At 27.6% G+C, this 16,272-nt stretch overlaps 1 protein-coding gene across 1 annotated transcript in view; it reads left to right on the top strand.

Annotated features, from left to right (window-relative positions):
- LOC111421450 (Myosin 95E) overlaps positions 1 to 16,272 on the top strand; it is a 58,424-nt gene that overhangs the window by 16,436 nt on the left and 25,716 nt on the right. The window contains exons 10-11 of the mRNA XM_071199169.1: positions 2,752 to 3,064; positions 3,143 to 3,523. Of these exons, the coding sequence (XP_071055270.1) occupies positions 2,752 to 3,064; positions 3,143 to 3,523 (694 nt within the window). The remainder of the gene's footprint in view (positions 1 to 2,751; positions 3,065 to 3,142; positions 3,524 to 16,272) is intronic.

Consider the following 16,272-nt stretch of genomic DNA (forward strand, 5'->3'; position numbering starts at 1 on the left):
GGATATTACCTCAAAAATATTAATTTTTGTACCATACTATTCAGTGGGAAATTAAAATTTCAAGTTAGCAAAAAATTTTATTAACAAACTCTGTTCCTGGAGTAATTCTAAACAAATTTTGTTAACAACATTTTTGATTATATCAACAATAAGGATATAACCTCAAAAATATTAATTTTTGTAGCATACTATTCAGTGGGAAATTAAAATTTCAAGTTAGAAAAAAATTGTGTTAACAGAAATTGTTCCTGAAACAATTCTAAACAAGCCTTGTCAACAATTTTTTTTTGATTTAATCAATAATTAAAGAGATAACCTCAAAATAATAATTTTTCCGTTTTTATACATAATTATACTTACGTTAGATGCTTAATTAATAGAGATGTAAATTTTTTTTATTAAGATAATTGATTCAAAATCGAAATTGAAACAAGTTTTATTTAAAACATTTTTTGATAAAAACAATAATTATCGAGATAATTAATTTTGGTGGCATACTATTCAGAGGGAAATTAAAATTTCAAGTTAGCGAAAAATTTTATTAACAAACACTGTTCCTGGAGTAATTCTAAACAAATTTTGTTAACAACATTTTTGATTAAATCAACAATAAGGATATAACCTCAAAAATATTAATTTTGATACTATTCAGAGGGAAATTAAAATTTCCAGTTTGCAAAAAATTTTATTAACAAACACTGTTCCTGGAGTAATTCTAAACAAATTTTGTTAACAACATTTTTTGATTAAATCAATAATAAGGATATTACCTCAAAAATATTAATTTTTATACTATTCAGAGGGAAATTAAAATTTCAAGTTAGCAAAAAATTTTATTAACAAATACTGTTCCTGGGGTAAATCTAAACAAATTTTGTTAACAACATTTTTTGATTAAATGAAAAATAAGGATATAACCTCAAAAATATTAATTTTTATACTATTTATAGGGAAATTAAAATTTCAAGTTAGCAAAAAATTTTATTAACAAATACTGTTCCTGGGGTAAATCTAAACAAATTTTGTTAACAACATTTTTTGATTAAATGAAAAATAAGGATATAACCTCAAAGGATTAATTTTTATACTATTCAGAGGGAAATTAAAATTTCAAGTAAGCAAAAAATTTTATTAACAAACACTGTTCCTGAGGTAGTTCTAAACAAGTTTTGTTAATAAAAATTTTTGATTAAATCAACAATAAGGTTATAACCTCAAAGGATTAATTTTTATACTATTCAGAGGGAAATTAAAATTTCAAGTTAGCAAAAAATTTTATTAACAAACACTGTTCCTGAAGTAATTTTAAACAAATTTTGTTAATAAAAATTTTGGATTAAATCAACAATAAGGATATAACCTCAAAAATATTAATTTTTATACTATTCAGAGGGAAATTAAAATTTCAAGTTAGCAAAAAATTTTATTAACAAACGCTGTTCCTGAAGTAATTCTAAACAAATTTTGTTAACAACATTTTTTGATTAAATCAATAATAAGGATATTACCTCAAAAAATTAATTTTTATACTATTCGGAGGGAAATTAAAATTTCAAGTTAGCAAAAAATTTTGTTAACAAACTGTTCCTGAGGGAATTCTAAACAAATTTTGTTAATAAAAATTTTTGATTCGATCAAAAAAAATGTTATGTATATATTTTTATATACAGTGTGTCCCCGGATAGGTGAAACGACTCTTATAAAACGTAATTTTTTTTCGATATTAACTGTCATCTTTTGGGGTTCAGGCCTGCTTGATTAAAGACTAATTTTGAACATATTTTCAAATTTTAAAAAACAAGTGAGTGTTGATACTGAAGCTAAAACTTCTTGTGTGTCAGGTAAAGTACCTTTTCTGTTTACAGTATGGTAAAATGTTACTAAGAAATTTTATTCAGAATGAAAAGTTATGGCCATATGCAAATTTTCATCAGGCTACTTTGATAAAACCTATTGTTTATTATTTTCGTCAATAGTACCTTATTACGACTTTTTGTTTTGAGATTCAGATTATTAGGGAGAAATAAACAAACCGTTCTGAAAATGTTCACAAGAAATTAAGTGTGTGTTCGCCCACAAAGGAAAACAGTTGATCATAGTTAATCAGTTTCATCATAATTTTTTTTTCTTAGAGTGAATACTTCCTGCTGTAAGAAATCTTTTGATTAAACGCCAACAAGTACTTCTTTTAATTGCAGTATTTGGAAATTTTTCACAAAATAAAGCAATAATCGGTTTTTTCCCGGTTCCATAACACTGAATCACGTAAACTTTTTCCTGTAATGTTAACATTCTGTTTAAAAAACACTTTAAGTTTACTAAATTACAGTTTGAGAGATTAACAGTGACAGGAAAGCAATTTTGTTTTTCCATGGCAGTCTTTGTTAGAAATAAAATTGTTTGATATGGATTTTTTCAAAGTAGGCCGATCAATCCGAAAATTTGCATATGCCCATAGTTTTTCATTCTGAACAAAACTTCTTAGTAACACTTTCACGTATTGTAAACAGAAAAGGTACTTTACCTGCCACAAAAAGAGTTTTTCTTTCACTGTCAAGGCTCACTTGTTTTTTAATAATTGATAATATGTTCAAAATTAGTCGTTAATCAAGCAGGGCTAAACCCCAAAAGATGACAATTAATATCGAAAAAATTTTACCTTTTATAAGAGTCGTTTCACCTATCCGGGGACACACTGTATAACTCGGCTTCCACGAATTTTTAAGTTACATTTTTTCCGTTTATTTCCAGAATTAAACACTTCGCCGGTCCAGTTACCTACACAATTCGGAACTTCATCGAGCGAAATCGCAACGATCTCTCAAAAGAGCTTTATCGCGCCATGTACAGGTGTAATAACTCGTTGGTGCAGGAACTATTTCCGGAGGGAAATCCGAAACGGTGTACTTTAAAGCGAACTCTATCCGCTACGAATCACCTAAAAATAACGCTAAATTCGTTATTAAAGAGTTTATTACCACGGCATAGTCATTATATACGATGTATTAAACCAAATGAAGTTAAGCAAGCAAAAATTTTTGAGATATCTTTAGTACAACACCAGGTAATAATAATTTTTTGATAAAATTTGATTAATTTAATTTTTTTTGTTATTAATTAATTTAATTAAATTTCGTTTTAGGTCAGATATTTATGTTTACTCCCAACCGTGGAACTTTGGCGAACCGGATATTGCTACCGCCTACTTTACTCCCATTTCTTACACAGATACAAGATGTTGAACTCATCGACTTGGCCCAAATTTTACGGCCCATCCATCGAGGGAGTTTCAACAATCTTAAAAAGCCTCCCACTTCCGGGGGCTGAATTCATTTTCGGACGAACGAAGGTTTTTGTGCGGAGCCCCCGCACGGTTTTTGAACTAGAAGAGTTCCGGCGAGAAAGACTGCATTATTTGGCAGCTCTCATCCAGAAATGCTATCGAGGGTATCGACAGAGGAGGAAGTTTCAAAAAATGAGGAGGAGTCAAAGGGTGATTGCGGCGGCTTGGAGGACTTGGAGGGTGAGGATTCTTTTTTTTTAAATTAATTAATTAATCAATTAATTAACGTTCGAGCGGGTTAACTCATAAAACTTATTAATAAACTTTTAATTTTTTTGTTCCTAAAATGTTCAACATGACCTAAGGAACACGATGAGCACATTCAATAATTCAAATTTGGCAGTAGCAAAAAAAATTACACGATTACCAAAAAGTAGCTATAAATGTGAAATTTTAATTTTTGAAAATTTTTTGCATCTAAACTATGTAAAACATCTTCGGGAACACGATTAATACACACATTTCAATTTTGGCAATGACTAAGTACTTACTTCCTTAAGGCATAAATTCGCGATTTTTAATTTTTTCGATTTTTTTTGTTCCTAAGATGTTCAAGGTGGCCTAGGGAACCCGATGAGCACACACAATTCTAATTTGGCAGTGGCAAAAAAAATTACACGATTACCAAAAAGTTGTAAAAATTTTAATATTTTCGTATTTTTCTCGATATTGACGCATCTAAGAGCAAAAATGATAGAGAGAAATATTGTTAAGAATAAAATTTGCTATAACTTTTGTTTCAAAAGTTCTTTTGTAATACGCTCCGCTTCCAAAATATTACCACTATGCAATAAATGCAATAAATTCATCCAAATTTCATATTTTAGTATTTTTCTCGATATTGACGCATCTAAGAGCAAAAATTAAAGAGAGCAATATTGTTAAGAATAAAATTTGCTATAACTTTTATTTCAAAAGTTTTTTTGTAATATACTCCCTTTCCCAAATATTACCATTATGCAATAAATGCAATAAATTCATCCAATTTGGTAATTATAAGATTGATTAAATCGTATCTCAGAAACTAATTGCGATATCATAGTGAGCTTTACGTCATTTTAAAGCTAACTTAACGTATTTTTAGTGTGCCATAAATAAATTCTTAATTCCCATAAATCTTGTTGCAATGTTTTTTTTAATTAAACTTTACACGATTAATAAATTTTGATGTATTACCACAAATGTAAGGTATCGTATCTCAAAAACTAACGGGGGTGTCCTGATGATATAAGAAGCATTTTAAAGCAAATTTAATTTAGTTTTCGTGTACCATAAATAATTTATTAGTTTCTATAAACTTGATTGCTACGATTTTTTGAATTAGACACTGTTCATTTTGGTAGTCATAAAATTGATTGAATCGTATCTCAGAAACCAATTGCTATATCATAGTGAGATATACGTCATTTTAAAGCTAAGTTAATGCATTTTCAGTGTGGCATAAATAAATTCCTAATTCCCATAAATCTGGTTGCAATGATTTTTTTAATTAAACTCTGCACGATTAATAAATTTTCACCTTAGGTTGAAGAGCTAAATCTTCATATTGACGCATCTGAGAGCAAAAATGCAAGAGAGCAATATTGTTAAGAATAAAATTTGCTATAACGTTTGTTTCAAAAGTTTTTTGTAATATGCTCCGTTTCCCAAATTACACCATTATGCAATAAATACAGTAAATTCATCCAATTTTCATATTTTAGCATTTTTCCCGATATTGACGCATCTGAGAGCAAGAATGAAAGAGAGCAATATTGTTAAGAACAAAATTTGCTACAACTTTTGTTATTAAAGTTTTTTGATAACATTCTCCGATTTCTAAATATTACCATTAGGTAAAGTAAAACAAGAAAATTCATCAAATTTTTAAATTTTCGTATTTATCTCAATATTGACGCATCTGAGAGCAAAAATACAAGAGAGCAATATTGTTAAGAACAAAATTTGCTACAACTTTTGTTATACAAGTTTTTTAATAACATGCTCCGATTCCCAAATGTTACCATTAGCTAATAATAAAACAACGAAATTCATCAAATTTTAATATTTTCGTATTTTTTTTATAAATATCAACTTTAATTTTATTAAATTCTCAATCTTTACGTAAAACCCTTTCAAATGAGTCCAAACTCGACTATTTTATCTTAAAAAATATCAAAGTTGTAGCAAAAAATCAATAAATTTAAAGTTAACAAAGCGTTAATTAAGTTAGCTACAAATCATTGAAATGTTAATATCTCGGTTATTTTTTCAGATAACCCCATCGTGTTTGGACTCATTTTAAAAGATTTTTCGTAAAGATTATGAATACTACAAAATTAAGGTTGACATTTAAAACCGGAAGTATTCCGTATTTCTATTATTTTTAATGTTAAATATACTTTTTAATGTATTGATAGATTCGACAATATTAAGAAAAATACGAAAATTTGGAAATTTGATGAATTTCTTTGTTTTACTATCAGCTAATGGTAACATTTGGGAATCGGAGCATATTATCAAAAAACTTTTAGAACAAAAGTTGTAGCAAATTTTGTTCTTAACAGTATTGCTCTCGTGTATATTTGCTCTCAGATGCGTCAATATTGAGGAAAATTTAAAAATTTGATGAATTTTTTGTTTTACTATCAGTTAGTGGTAACATTTTGGAATCGGAGCATGTTATCAAAAAACTTTTAGAACAAAACTTGTAGCAAATTTTGTTCTTAACAATATTGCTCTCTTGTATATTTGCTCTCAGATGCGTCAATATTGAGTTAATATGAAAATTTAAAAATTTGATGAATTTTCTTATTTTATTATTAGCTAATGGTAACATTTGGGACTCGGAGCAAGTTACAAAAAAACTTTTAGAACAAAAGCTGTAGCAAATTTTGTTCTTAACAATATTGCTCTCTTGTATATTTGCTCTCAGATGCATCAATATTGAGAAAAATACGAAAATTTAAAAATTTGATGAATTTTCTTGTTTTACGATTAACTAATGGTAACATTTAGGAATCGGAGCATGTTATCAAAAAGCTTTTTTAATAAAAGTTGTAGCAAATTTTGTTCTTAACAATATTGCTCTCTTGTATATTTGCTCTTAGATTCGTCAATATTGAAAAAAATACGAAAATTTAAAAATTTGACGAAGTTTCTTGTTTTATTATTAGCTAGTGGTAACATTTGGGAATTGGAGCATGTTATCGAAAAACTTTTAGAACAAAAGTTGTAGTAAATTTTGTTCTTAACAATATTGCTCTTGTGTATATTTGTTCTCAGATGCGTCAATATTGAGAAAAATTAAAAAATTTGTTGAATTTTCTTTTTACTATTAGTTAGTGGTAACATTTGGGAATCGGAGCATGTTATCAAAAATCTTTTAGAACAAAAGTTGTAGCAAATTTTGTTCTTAACAATAATGCTCTCTTGTATATTTGCTCTCAGATTCGTCAATATTGAGAAAAATACGAAAATTTGGAAATTTGATGAATTTCTTTGTTTTACTATTAGCTAATGGTAACATTTGGGAATCGGAGCATGTTATCAAAAAGCTTTTTTAATAAAAGTTGTAGCAAATTTTGTTCTTAATAATATTGCTCTCTTGTATTTTTACTCTCAGATGCGTCAATACTGAGATAAATACGAAAATTGAAAAATTTAATGAATTTTCTTGTTTTACTATAAGCTAATGGTAACATTTGGGAATCGGAGCATGTTATCAAAAAGCTTTTTTAACAAAAGTTGTAGCAAATTTGATTCTTAACAATATTGCTCTCTTGTATATTTGCTCTTAGATTCGTCAATATTGAAAAAAATACGAAAATTTAAAAATTTGACGAATTTTCTTGTTTTATTATTAGCTAGTGGTAACATTTGGGAATTGGAGCATGTTATCGAAAAACTTTTAGAACAAAAGTTGTAGTAAATTTTGTTCTTAACAATATTGCTATTGTGTATATTTGCTCTCAGATGCGTCAATATTGAGAAAAATTAAAAAATTTGTTGAATTTTTTTTTACTATTAGTTAGTGGTAACATTTGGGAATCGGAGCATGTTATCAAAAATCTTTTAGAACAAAAGTTGTAGCAAATTTTGTTCTTAACAATATTGCTCTCTTGTATATTTGCTCTCAGATGCATCAATATTGAGAAAAATACGAAAATTTAAAAATTTGATGAATTTTCTTGTTTTACGATTAACTAATGGTAACATTTAGGAATCGGAGCATGTTATCAAAAAGCTTTTTTAATAAAAGTTGTAGTAAATTTTGTTCTTAACAATATTGCTCTCTTGTATATTTGCTCTCAGATTCGTCAATATTGAGAAAAATACGAAAATTTGGAAATTTGATGAATTTCTTTGTTTTACTATTAGCTAATGGTAACATTTGGGAATCGGAGCATGTTATCAAAAAGCTTTTTTAATAAAAGTTGTAGCAAATTTTGTTCTTAACAATATTGCTCTCTTGTATTTTTACTCTCAGATGCGTCAATACTGAGATAAATACGAAAATTGAAAAATTTTATGAATTTTCTTGTTTTACTATAAGCTAATGGTAACATTTGGGAATCGGAGCATGTTATCAAAAAGCTTTTTTAACAAAAGTTGTAGCAAATTTTATTCTTAACAATATTGCTCTCTTGTATATTTGCTCTTAGATTCGTCAATATTGAAAAAAATACGAAAATTTAAAAATTTGACGAATTTTCTTGTTTTATTATTAGCTAGTGGTAACATTTGGGAATTGGAGCATGTTATCGAAAAACTTTTAGAACAAAAGTTGTAGTAAATTTTGTTCTTAACAATATTGCTATTGTGTATATTTGCTCTCAGATGCGTCAATATTGAGAAAAATTAAAAAATTTGTTGAATTTTTTTTTACTATTAGTTAGTGGTAACATTTGAGAATCGGAGCATGTTATCAAAAATCTTTTAGAACAAAAGTTGTAGCAAATTTTGTTCTTAACAATATTGCTCTCTTGTATATTTGCTCTCAGATGCATCAATATTGAGAAAAATACGAAAATTTAAAAATTTGATGAATTTTCTTGTTTTACGATTAACTAATGGTAACATTTAGGAATCGGAGCATGTTATCAAAAAGCTTTTTTAATAAAAGTTGTAGTAAATTTTGTTCTTAACAATATTGCTCTCTTGTATATTTGCTCTCAGATTCGTCAATATTGAGAAAAATACGAAAATTTGGAAATTTGATGAATTTCTTTGTTTTACTATTAGCTAATGGTAACATTTGGGAATCGGAGCATGTTATCAAAAAGCTTTTTTAATAAAAGTTGTAGCAAATTTTGTTCTTAACAATATTGCTCTCTTCTATTTTTACTCTCAGATGCGTCAATACTGAGATAAATACGAAAATTGAAAAATTTTATGAATTTTCTTGTTTTACTATAAGCTAATGGTAACATTTGGGAATCGGAGCATGTTATCAAAAAGCTTTTTTAACAAAAGTTGTAGCAAATTTTATTCTTAACAATATTGCTCTCTTGTATATTTGCTCTTAGATTCGTCAATATTGAAAAAAATACGAAAATTTAAAAATTTGACGAATTTTCTTGTTTTATTATTAGCTAGTGGTAACATTTGGGAATTGGAGCATGTTATCGAAAAACTTTTAGAACAAAAGTTGTAGTAAATTTTGTTCTTAACAATATTGCTATTGTGTATATTTGCTCTCAGATGCGTCAATATTGAGAAAAATTAAAAAATTTGTTGAATTTTTTTTTACTATTAGTTAGTGGTAACATTTGGGAATCGGAGCATGTTATCAAAAATCTTTTAGAACAAAAGTTGTAGCAAATTTTGTTCTTAACAATATTGCTCTCTTGTATATTTGCTCTCAGATGCATCAATATTGAGAAAAATACGAAAATTTAAAAATTTGATGAATTTTCTTGTTTTACGATTAACTAATGGTAACATTTAGGAATCGGAGCATGTTATCAAAAAGCTTTTTTAATAAAAGTTGTAGTAAATTTTGTTCTTAACAATATTGCTCTCTTGTATATTTGCTCTCAGATTCGTCAATATTGAGAAAAATACGAAAATTTGGAAATTTGATGAATTTCTTTGTTTTACTATTAGCTAATGGTAACATTTGGGAATCGGAGCATGTTATCAAAAAGCTTTTTTAACAAAAGTTGTAGCAAATTTTATTCTTAACAATATTGCTCTCTTGTATATTTGCTCTTAGATTCGTCAATATTGAAAAAAATACGAAAATTTAAAAATTTGACGAATTTTCTTGTTTTATTATTAGCTAGTGGTAACATTTGGGAATTGGAGCATGTTATCGAAAAACTTTTAGAACAAAAGTTGTAGTAAATTTTGTTCTTAACAATATTGCTATTGTGTATATTTGCTCTCAGATGCGTCAATATTGAGAAAAATTAAAAAATTTGTTGAATTTTTTTTTACTATTAGTTAGTGGTAACATTTGAGAATCGGAGCATGTTATCAAAAATCTTTTAGAACAAAAGTTGTAGCAAATTTTGTTCTTAACAATATTGCTCTCTTGTATATTTGCTCTCAGATGCATCAATATTGAGAAAAATACGAAAATTTAAAAATTTGATGAATTTTCTTGTTTTACGATTAACTAATGGTAACATTTAGGAATCGGAGCATGTTATCAAAAAGCTTTTTTAATAAAAGTTGTAGTAAATTTTGTTCTTAACAATATTGCTCTCTTGTATATTTGCTCTCAGATTCGTCAATATTGAGAAAAATACGAAAATTTGGAAATTTGATGAATTTCTTTGTTTTACTATTAGCTAATGGTAACATTTGGGAATCGGAGCATGTTATCAAAAAGCTTTTTTAATAAAAGTTGTAGCAAATTTTGTTCTTAACAATATTGCTCTCTTGTATTTTTACTCTCAGATGCGTCAATACTGAGATAAATACGAAAATTGAAAAATTTTATGAATTTTCTTGTTTTACTATAAGCTAATGGTAACATTTGGGAATCGGAGCATGTTATCAAAAAGCTTTTTTAACAAAAGTTGTAGCAAATTTTATTCTTAACAATATTGCTCTCTTGTATATTTGCTCTTAGATTCGTCAATATTGAAAAAAATACGAAAATTTAAAAATTTGACGAATTTTCTTGTTTTATTATTAGCTAGTGGTAACATTTGGGAATTGGAGCATGTTATCGAAAAACTTTTAGAACAAAAGTTGTAGTAAATTTTGTTCTTAACAATATTGCTATTGTGTATATTTGCTCTCAGATGCGTCAATATGAGAAAAATTAAAAAATTTGTTGAATTTTTTTTTACTATTAGTTAGTGGTAACATTTGGGAATCGGAGCATGTTATCAAAAATCTTTTAGAACAAAAGTTGTAGCAAATTTTGTTCTTAACAATATTGCTCTCTTGTATATTTGCTCTCAGATGCATCAATATTGAGAAAAATACGAAAATTTAAAAATTTGATGAATTTTCTTGTTTTACGATTAACTAATGGTAACATTTAGGAATCGGAGCATGTTATCAAAAAGCTTTTTTAATAAAAGTTGTAGTAAATTTTGTTCTTAACAATATTGCTCTCTTGTATATTTGCTCTCAGATTCGTCAATATTGAGAAAAATACGAAAATTTGGAAATTTGATGAATTTCTTTGTTTTACTATTAGCTAATGGTAACATTTGGGAATCGGAGCATGTTATCAAAAAGCTTTTTTAATAAAAGTTGTAGCAAATTTTGTTCTTAACAATATTGCTCTCTTGTATTTTTACTCTCAGATGCGTCAATACTGAGATAAATACGAAAATTGAAAAATTTTATGAATTTTCTTGTTTTACTATAAGCTAATGGTAACATTTGGGAATCGGAGCATGTTATCAAAAAGCTTTTTTAACAAAAGTTGTAGCAAATTTTATTCTTAACAATATTGCTCTCTTGTATATTTGCTCTCAGATTCGTCAATATTGAGAAAAATACGAAAATTTGGAAATTTGATGAATTTCTTTGTTTTACTATTAGCTAATGGTAACATTTGGGAATCGGAGCATGTTATCAAAAAGCTTTTTTAATAAAAGTTGTAGCAAATTTTGTTCTTAACAATATTGCTCTCTTGTATTTTTACTCTCAGATGCGTCAATACTGAGATAAATACGAAAATTGAAAAATTTTATGAATTTTCTTGTTTTACTATAAGCTAATGGTAACATTTGGGAATCGGAGCATGTTATCAAAAAGCTTTTTTAACAAAAGTTGTAGCAAATTTTATTCTTAACAATATTGCTCTCTTGTATATTTGCTCTCAGATTCGTCAATATTGAGAAAAATACGAAAATTTGGAAATTTGATGAATTTCTTTGTTTTACTATTAGCTAATGGTAACATTTGGGAATCGGAGCATGTTATCAAAAAGCTTTTTTAATAAAAGTTGTAGCAAATTTTGTTCTTAACAATATTGCTCTCTTGTATTTTTACTCTCAGATGCGTCAATACTGAGATAAATACGAAAATTGAAAAATTTTATGAATTTTCTTGTTTTACTATAAGCTAATGGTAACATTTGGGAATCGGAGCATGTTATCAAAAAACTTTTAGAGCAAAAGTTGTTGCAAATTTTGTTATTAACAATACTGCTCTCTTGTATATTTGCTCTCAGATTCGTCAATATTGAGAAAAATACAAAAATTTTAAAATTTGATGAATTTTCTTGTTTTATTATTAGCTAATCTTAACATTTGGAAATCGGAGCATGTTATCAAAAAACTTTTCGAACAAAAGTTGTAGCAAATTTTGGTTTTAACAATATTGCTCTCTTGCACTTTTGCTCTTAGATACGTCAATATCGAGATACAGTGACTCACATAAATGATAGGACACTAAGCTATGGAACTCACTTCTGAAAAATGGTTTCAATTGATTTACACGTTTTCGAGCTATAAAAAATAAAAGAATTTTTTTTGCTACGACTCTTATAAAATGTAAAATTTTTTCTATATTAATTGTCATCTTTTGGGGTTCAGCCCTGTTTGGTTAAAGACTAATTTTGAACATATTTTCAAATTTTAAAAAACAAGGGAATCTTCGAAAACTTCTTGTGTGTCAGGTAAAGTACCTTTTCTATTTACAGTATGGTAAAATGTTACTAAGAAATTCTATTCAGAATGAAAAGTTATGACCATATGTAAATTTTCGGAATCATTGGCCTACTTTGATAAAACCCATTGTTTATTATTTTCGTCAATAGTACTTTATTAGAATTTTTTGTTTTGAGATTCAGATTATTCGGGAGAAATAAACAAACCGTTCTTAAAATGTTCAAAAAAATTAAGTGTGTGTTCGCCCACAAAAGAAAACAGTTAATCAGTTTCATCACAGAGTGAATACTTCCTGCTGTAAGAAATTTTTTGATTAAATGCCGACAAGTACTTTTTTTAATTCCAGTATTTGGAAATTTTTCACTAAATAGAGCAATAACCATATTTATCGGTTTTTCCCCGGTTCCATAACACTGAATCACATAAACTTTTTCCTCTAATGTTAACATAGTACTTAAAAAACAGTTAAAGTTTACTATATTACAGTTTGACAGATTAACAGTGACAGGAAAGCAATTTTGTTTTTCCATGGCAGTCTTTGTTAAAAATAAAGTTGTTTGATATGGATTTTTTCAAAGTAGGCCGATTATTCCGAAAATTTGCATATGGCCATAGTTTTTCATTCTGAACAAAACTTCTTAGTAACACTTTCACGTACTGTAAACAGAAAAGCTACTTTACCTGCCATAAAAAGCGTTTTTCTTTCACTGTCAAGGTTCACTTCTTTTTTAAAAATTGAAAATATGTTCAAAATTAGTCTTTAATCAAGCAGGGCTAAACCACAAAAAATGACAATTAATATCTAAAAAATTTTACCTTTTATGAGAGTCGTTTCACCTATCCGGGGACTCACTGTAGATAACTTAACTTAAATCGTCCTATTTCGAGCCAAGGAATCTGTGGTCTTCCGTTGTATACGCATTTCGGAGACATCCTGTATATTTCATGTATAATACATAAGTGCCCGATCACTTATGTGAGTCACTGTAACATGCTCCGATTTCCAAGTGTTACTATTAATAATTTGTAGAACAACAAAATTCATCAAATTTTCATATTTTCGTATCTATCTCGATATTGACGCATTTGAGAGCAAATATACAAGAGAACAATATTGTTAAGAACAAAATTTGCTACAACTTTTGTTATAAAAGTTTTTTGATAACATTCTCCGACTCCTAAATATTACCATTAGCTAAAGTAAAACAAGGAAATTCATTAAATTTTTAAATTTTCGTATTTATCTCGATATTGACGCTTCTGAGAGCAAATATACAAGAGAGCAATATTGTTAAGAACAAAATTTGCTACAACATTTGTTATAAAAGTTTTTTGATAACATTCTCCGACTCCTAAATATAACCATTAGCTAATAGTAAAACAAGAAAATTCGTCAAATTTTTAAATTTTCGTATTTATCTCAATATTGACGCATCTGAGAGCAAAAATACAAGAGAACAATATTGGTAAGAATAAAATTTGCAACAACTTTTGTTCTAAAAGTTTTTTTATAACACGCTAGGATTCCCGAATGCTACCATTAATTACTAAATAAAGTAAAATACTTTTTCTGTTTGTACTTTTATTATAAAAATGGATTTATTGTTTTAAATTCTACCGGTTTCGGTTTATTCACAAAACCATCTTCAGGAATCTTCGAATTTCGCACACCTAATCCTGTTCGAAAATTTAAGCATAATACACATTACACCTAAAAATAAAGACACAGCTTCATTTCAATAAAAATGTTTACTAGAAAATCAACATGCTTATTATCACAAGAGACATTAAAATAAATTGACGAGATTCGAAGGTTCCTGAAGATGGTTTTGTGAATAAACCGAAACCGGTAGAATTTAAAACAATAAATCCATTTTTATAATAAAAGTACAAACAGAAAAAGTTTGTACTTTTAAAACAATATTAATTACTAGTAAAACAACGAATTCATCAAATTTTCACATTTTCTTATTTTTCTCAATATTGACGCATCTGAGAGCAAGACTAGAAGAGAGCAATATTGGTAAGAATAAAATTTGCTACAACTTTTGTTTTAACAATTTTTTTGTAACATGCTCCGATTTCCGAGTGCTACCATTAATTACTAGTAAAACAACGAATTCATAAAATTTTCATATTTTCTCATTTTTCTCAATATTGACGCATCTAAGAGCAAAAATACAAGAGAACAATATTGTTAAGAACAAAATTTGCAACAACTTTTGTTCTAAAAGTTTTTTGATAACATGCTCCGATTCCCAAATGTCACCACTAGCTAATAATAAAATAAGAAAATTCATAAAATTTTAAAATTTTCGTATTTTTTTCAATATTGACGCATCTGAGAGCAAAAATACAAGAGGGCAATATTGTAAAGAACAAAATTTGCAACAACTTTTGTTCTAAAAAATTTTTCGATAACATGCTCCCATTTCCAAATGTTACCATTAGCTAATAGTAAACTTTTATAATAGTAACTTTTGTTCTAAAAGGTTTTTGATAACATGCTCCGATTCCCAAATGTTACCATTAGCTAATAGTAAAACAAGGAAATTCATCAAATTTTCGTATTTTTCTCAATATTGACGCATCTGAGAGCAAAAATACAAGAGAGCAATATTGTTAAGAACAAAATTTGCTACAACTTTTGTTCTAAAAGTTTTTTGATAACATGCTCCGATTCCCAAATGTTACCATTAGCTAATAGTAAAACAAGAAAATTCATCAAATTTTTAAATTTTCGTACTTTTCTGAATAGTTTTTCATTCTGAACAAAACTTCTTAGTAACACTTTCACGTACTGTAAACAGAAAAGCTACTTTACCTGCCATAAAAAGCGTTTTTCTTTCACTGTCAAGGTTCACTTCTTTTTTAAAAATTGAAAATATGTTCAAAATTAGTCTTTAATCAAGCAGGGCTAAACCACAAAAAATGACAATTAATATCTAAAAAATTTTACCTTTTATGAGAGTCGTTTCACCTATCCGGGGACTCACTGTAGATAACTTAACTTAAATCGACCTATTTCGAGCCAAGGAATCTGTGGTCTTCCGTTGTATACGCATTTCGGAGACATCCTGTATATTTCATGTATAATACATAAGTGCCCGATCACTTATGTGAGTCACTGTAACATGCTCCGATTTCCAAGTGTTACTATTAATAATTTGTAGAACAACAAAATTCATCAAATTTTCATATTTTCGTATCTATCTCGATATTGACGCATTTGAGAGCAAATATACAAGAGAACAATATTGTTAAGAACAAAATTTGCTACAACTTTTGTTATAAAAGTTTTTTGATAACATTCTCCGATTCCTAAATATTACCATTAGCTAAAGTAAAACAAGGAAATTCATCAAATTTTTAAATTTTCGTATTTTTCTCAATATTGACGCATCTAAGAGCAAAAATACAAGAGAGCAATATAGGTAAGAACAAAATTTGCAACAACTTTTGTTCTAAAAGTTTTTTAATAGCATGCTCCGATTCCAAAATGTTACCATTAATTAGTAAAACAAGAAAATTCATCAAATTCTTAAATTTTCGTATTTATCTCAATATTGACGCAACTGAGAGCAAAAATAAAAGAGAGCAATATTGTTAAGAACAAAATTTGCTACAACATTTGTTATAAAAGTTTTTTGATAACATTCTCCGACTCCTAAATATTACCATTAGCTAAAGTAAAACAAGGAAATTCATTAAATTTTTAAATTTTCGTATTTATCTCGATATTGACGCTTCTGAGAGCAAATATACAAGAGAGCAATATTGTTAAGAACAAAATTTGCTACAACATTTGTTATAAAAGTTTTTTGATAACATTCTCCGACTCCTAAATATAACCATTAGCTAATAGTA

The sequence above is a fragment of the Onthophagus taurus genome, chromosome 10, assembly GCF_036711975.1.
Source record: "Onthophagus taurus isolate NC chromosome 10, IU_Otau_3.0, whole genome shotgun sequence".
Lineage (NCBI taxonomy): Eukaryota > Metazoa > Arthropoda > Insecta > Coleoptera > Scarabaeidae > Onthophagus > Onthophagus taurus.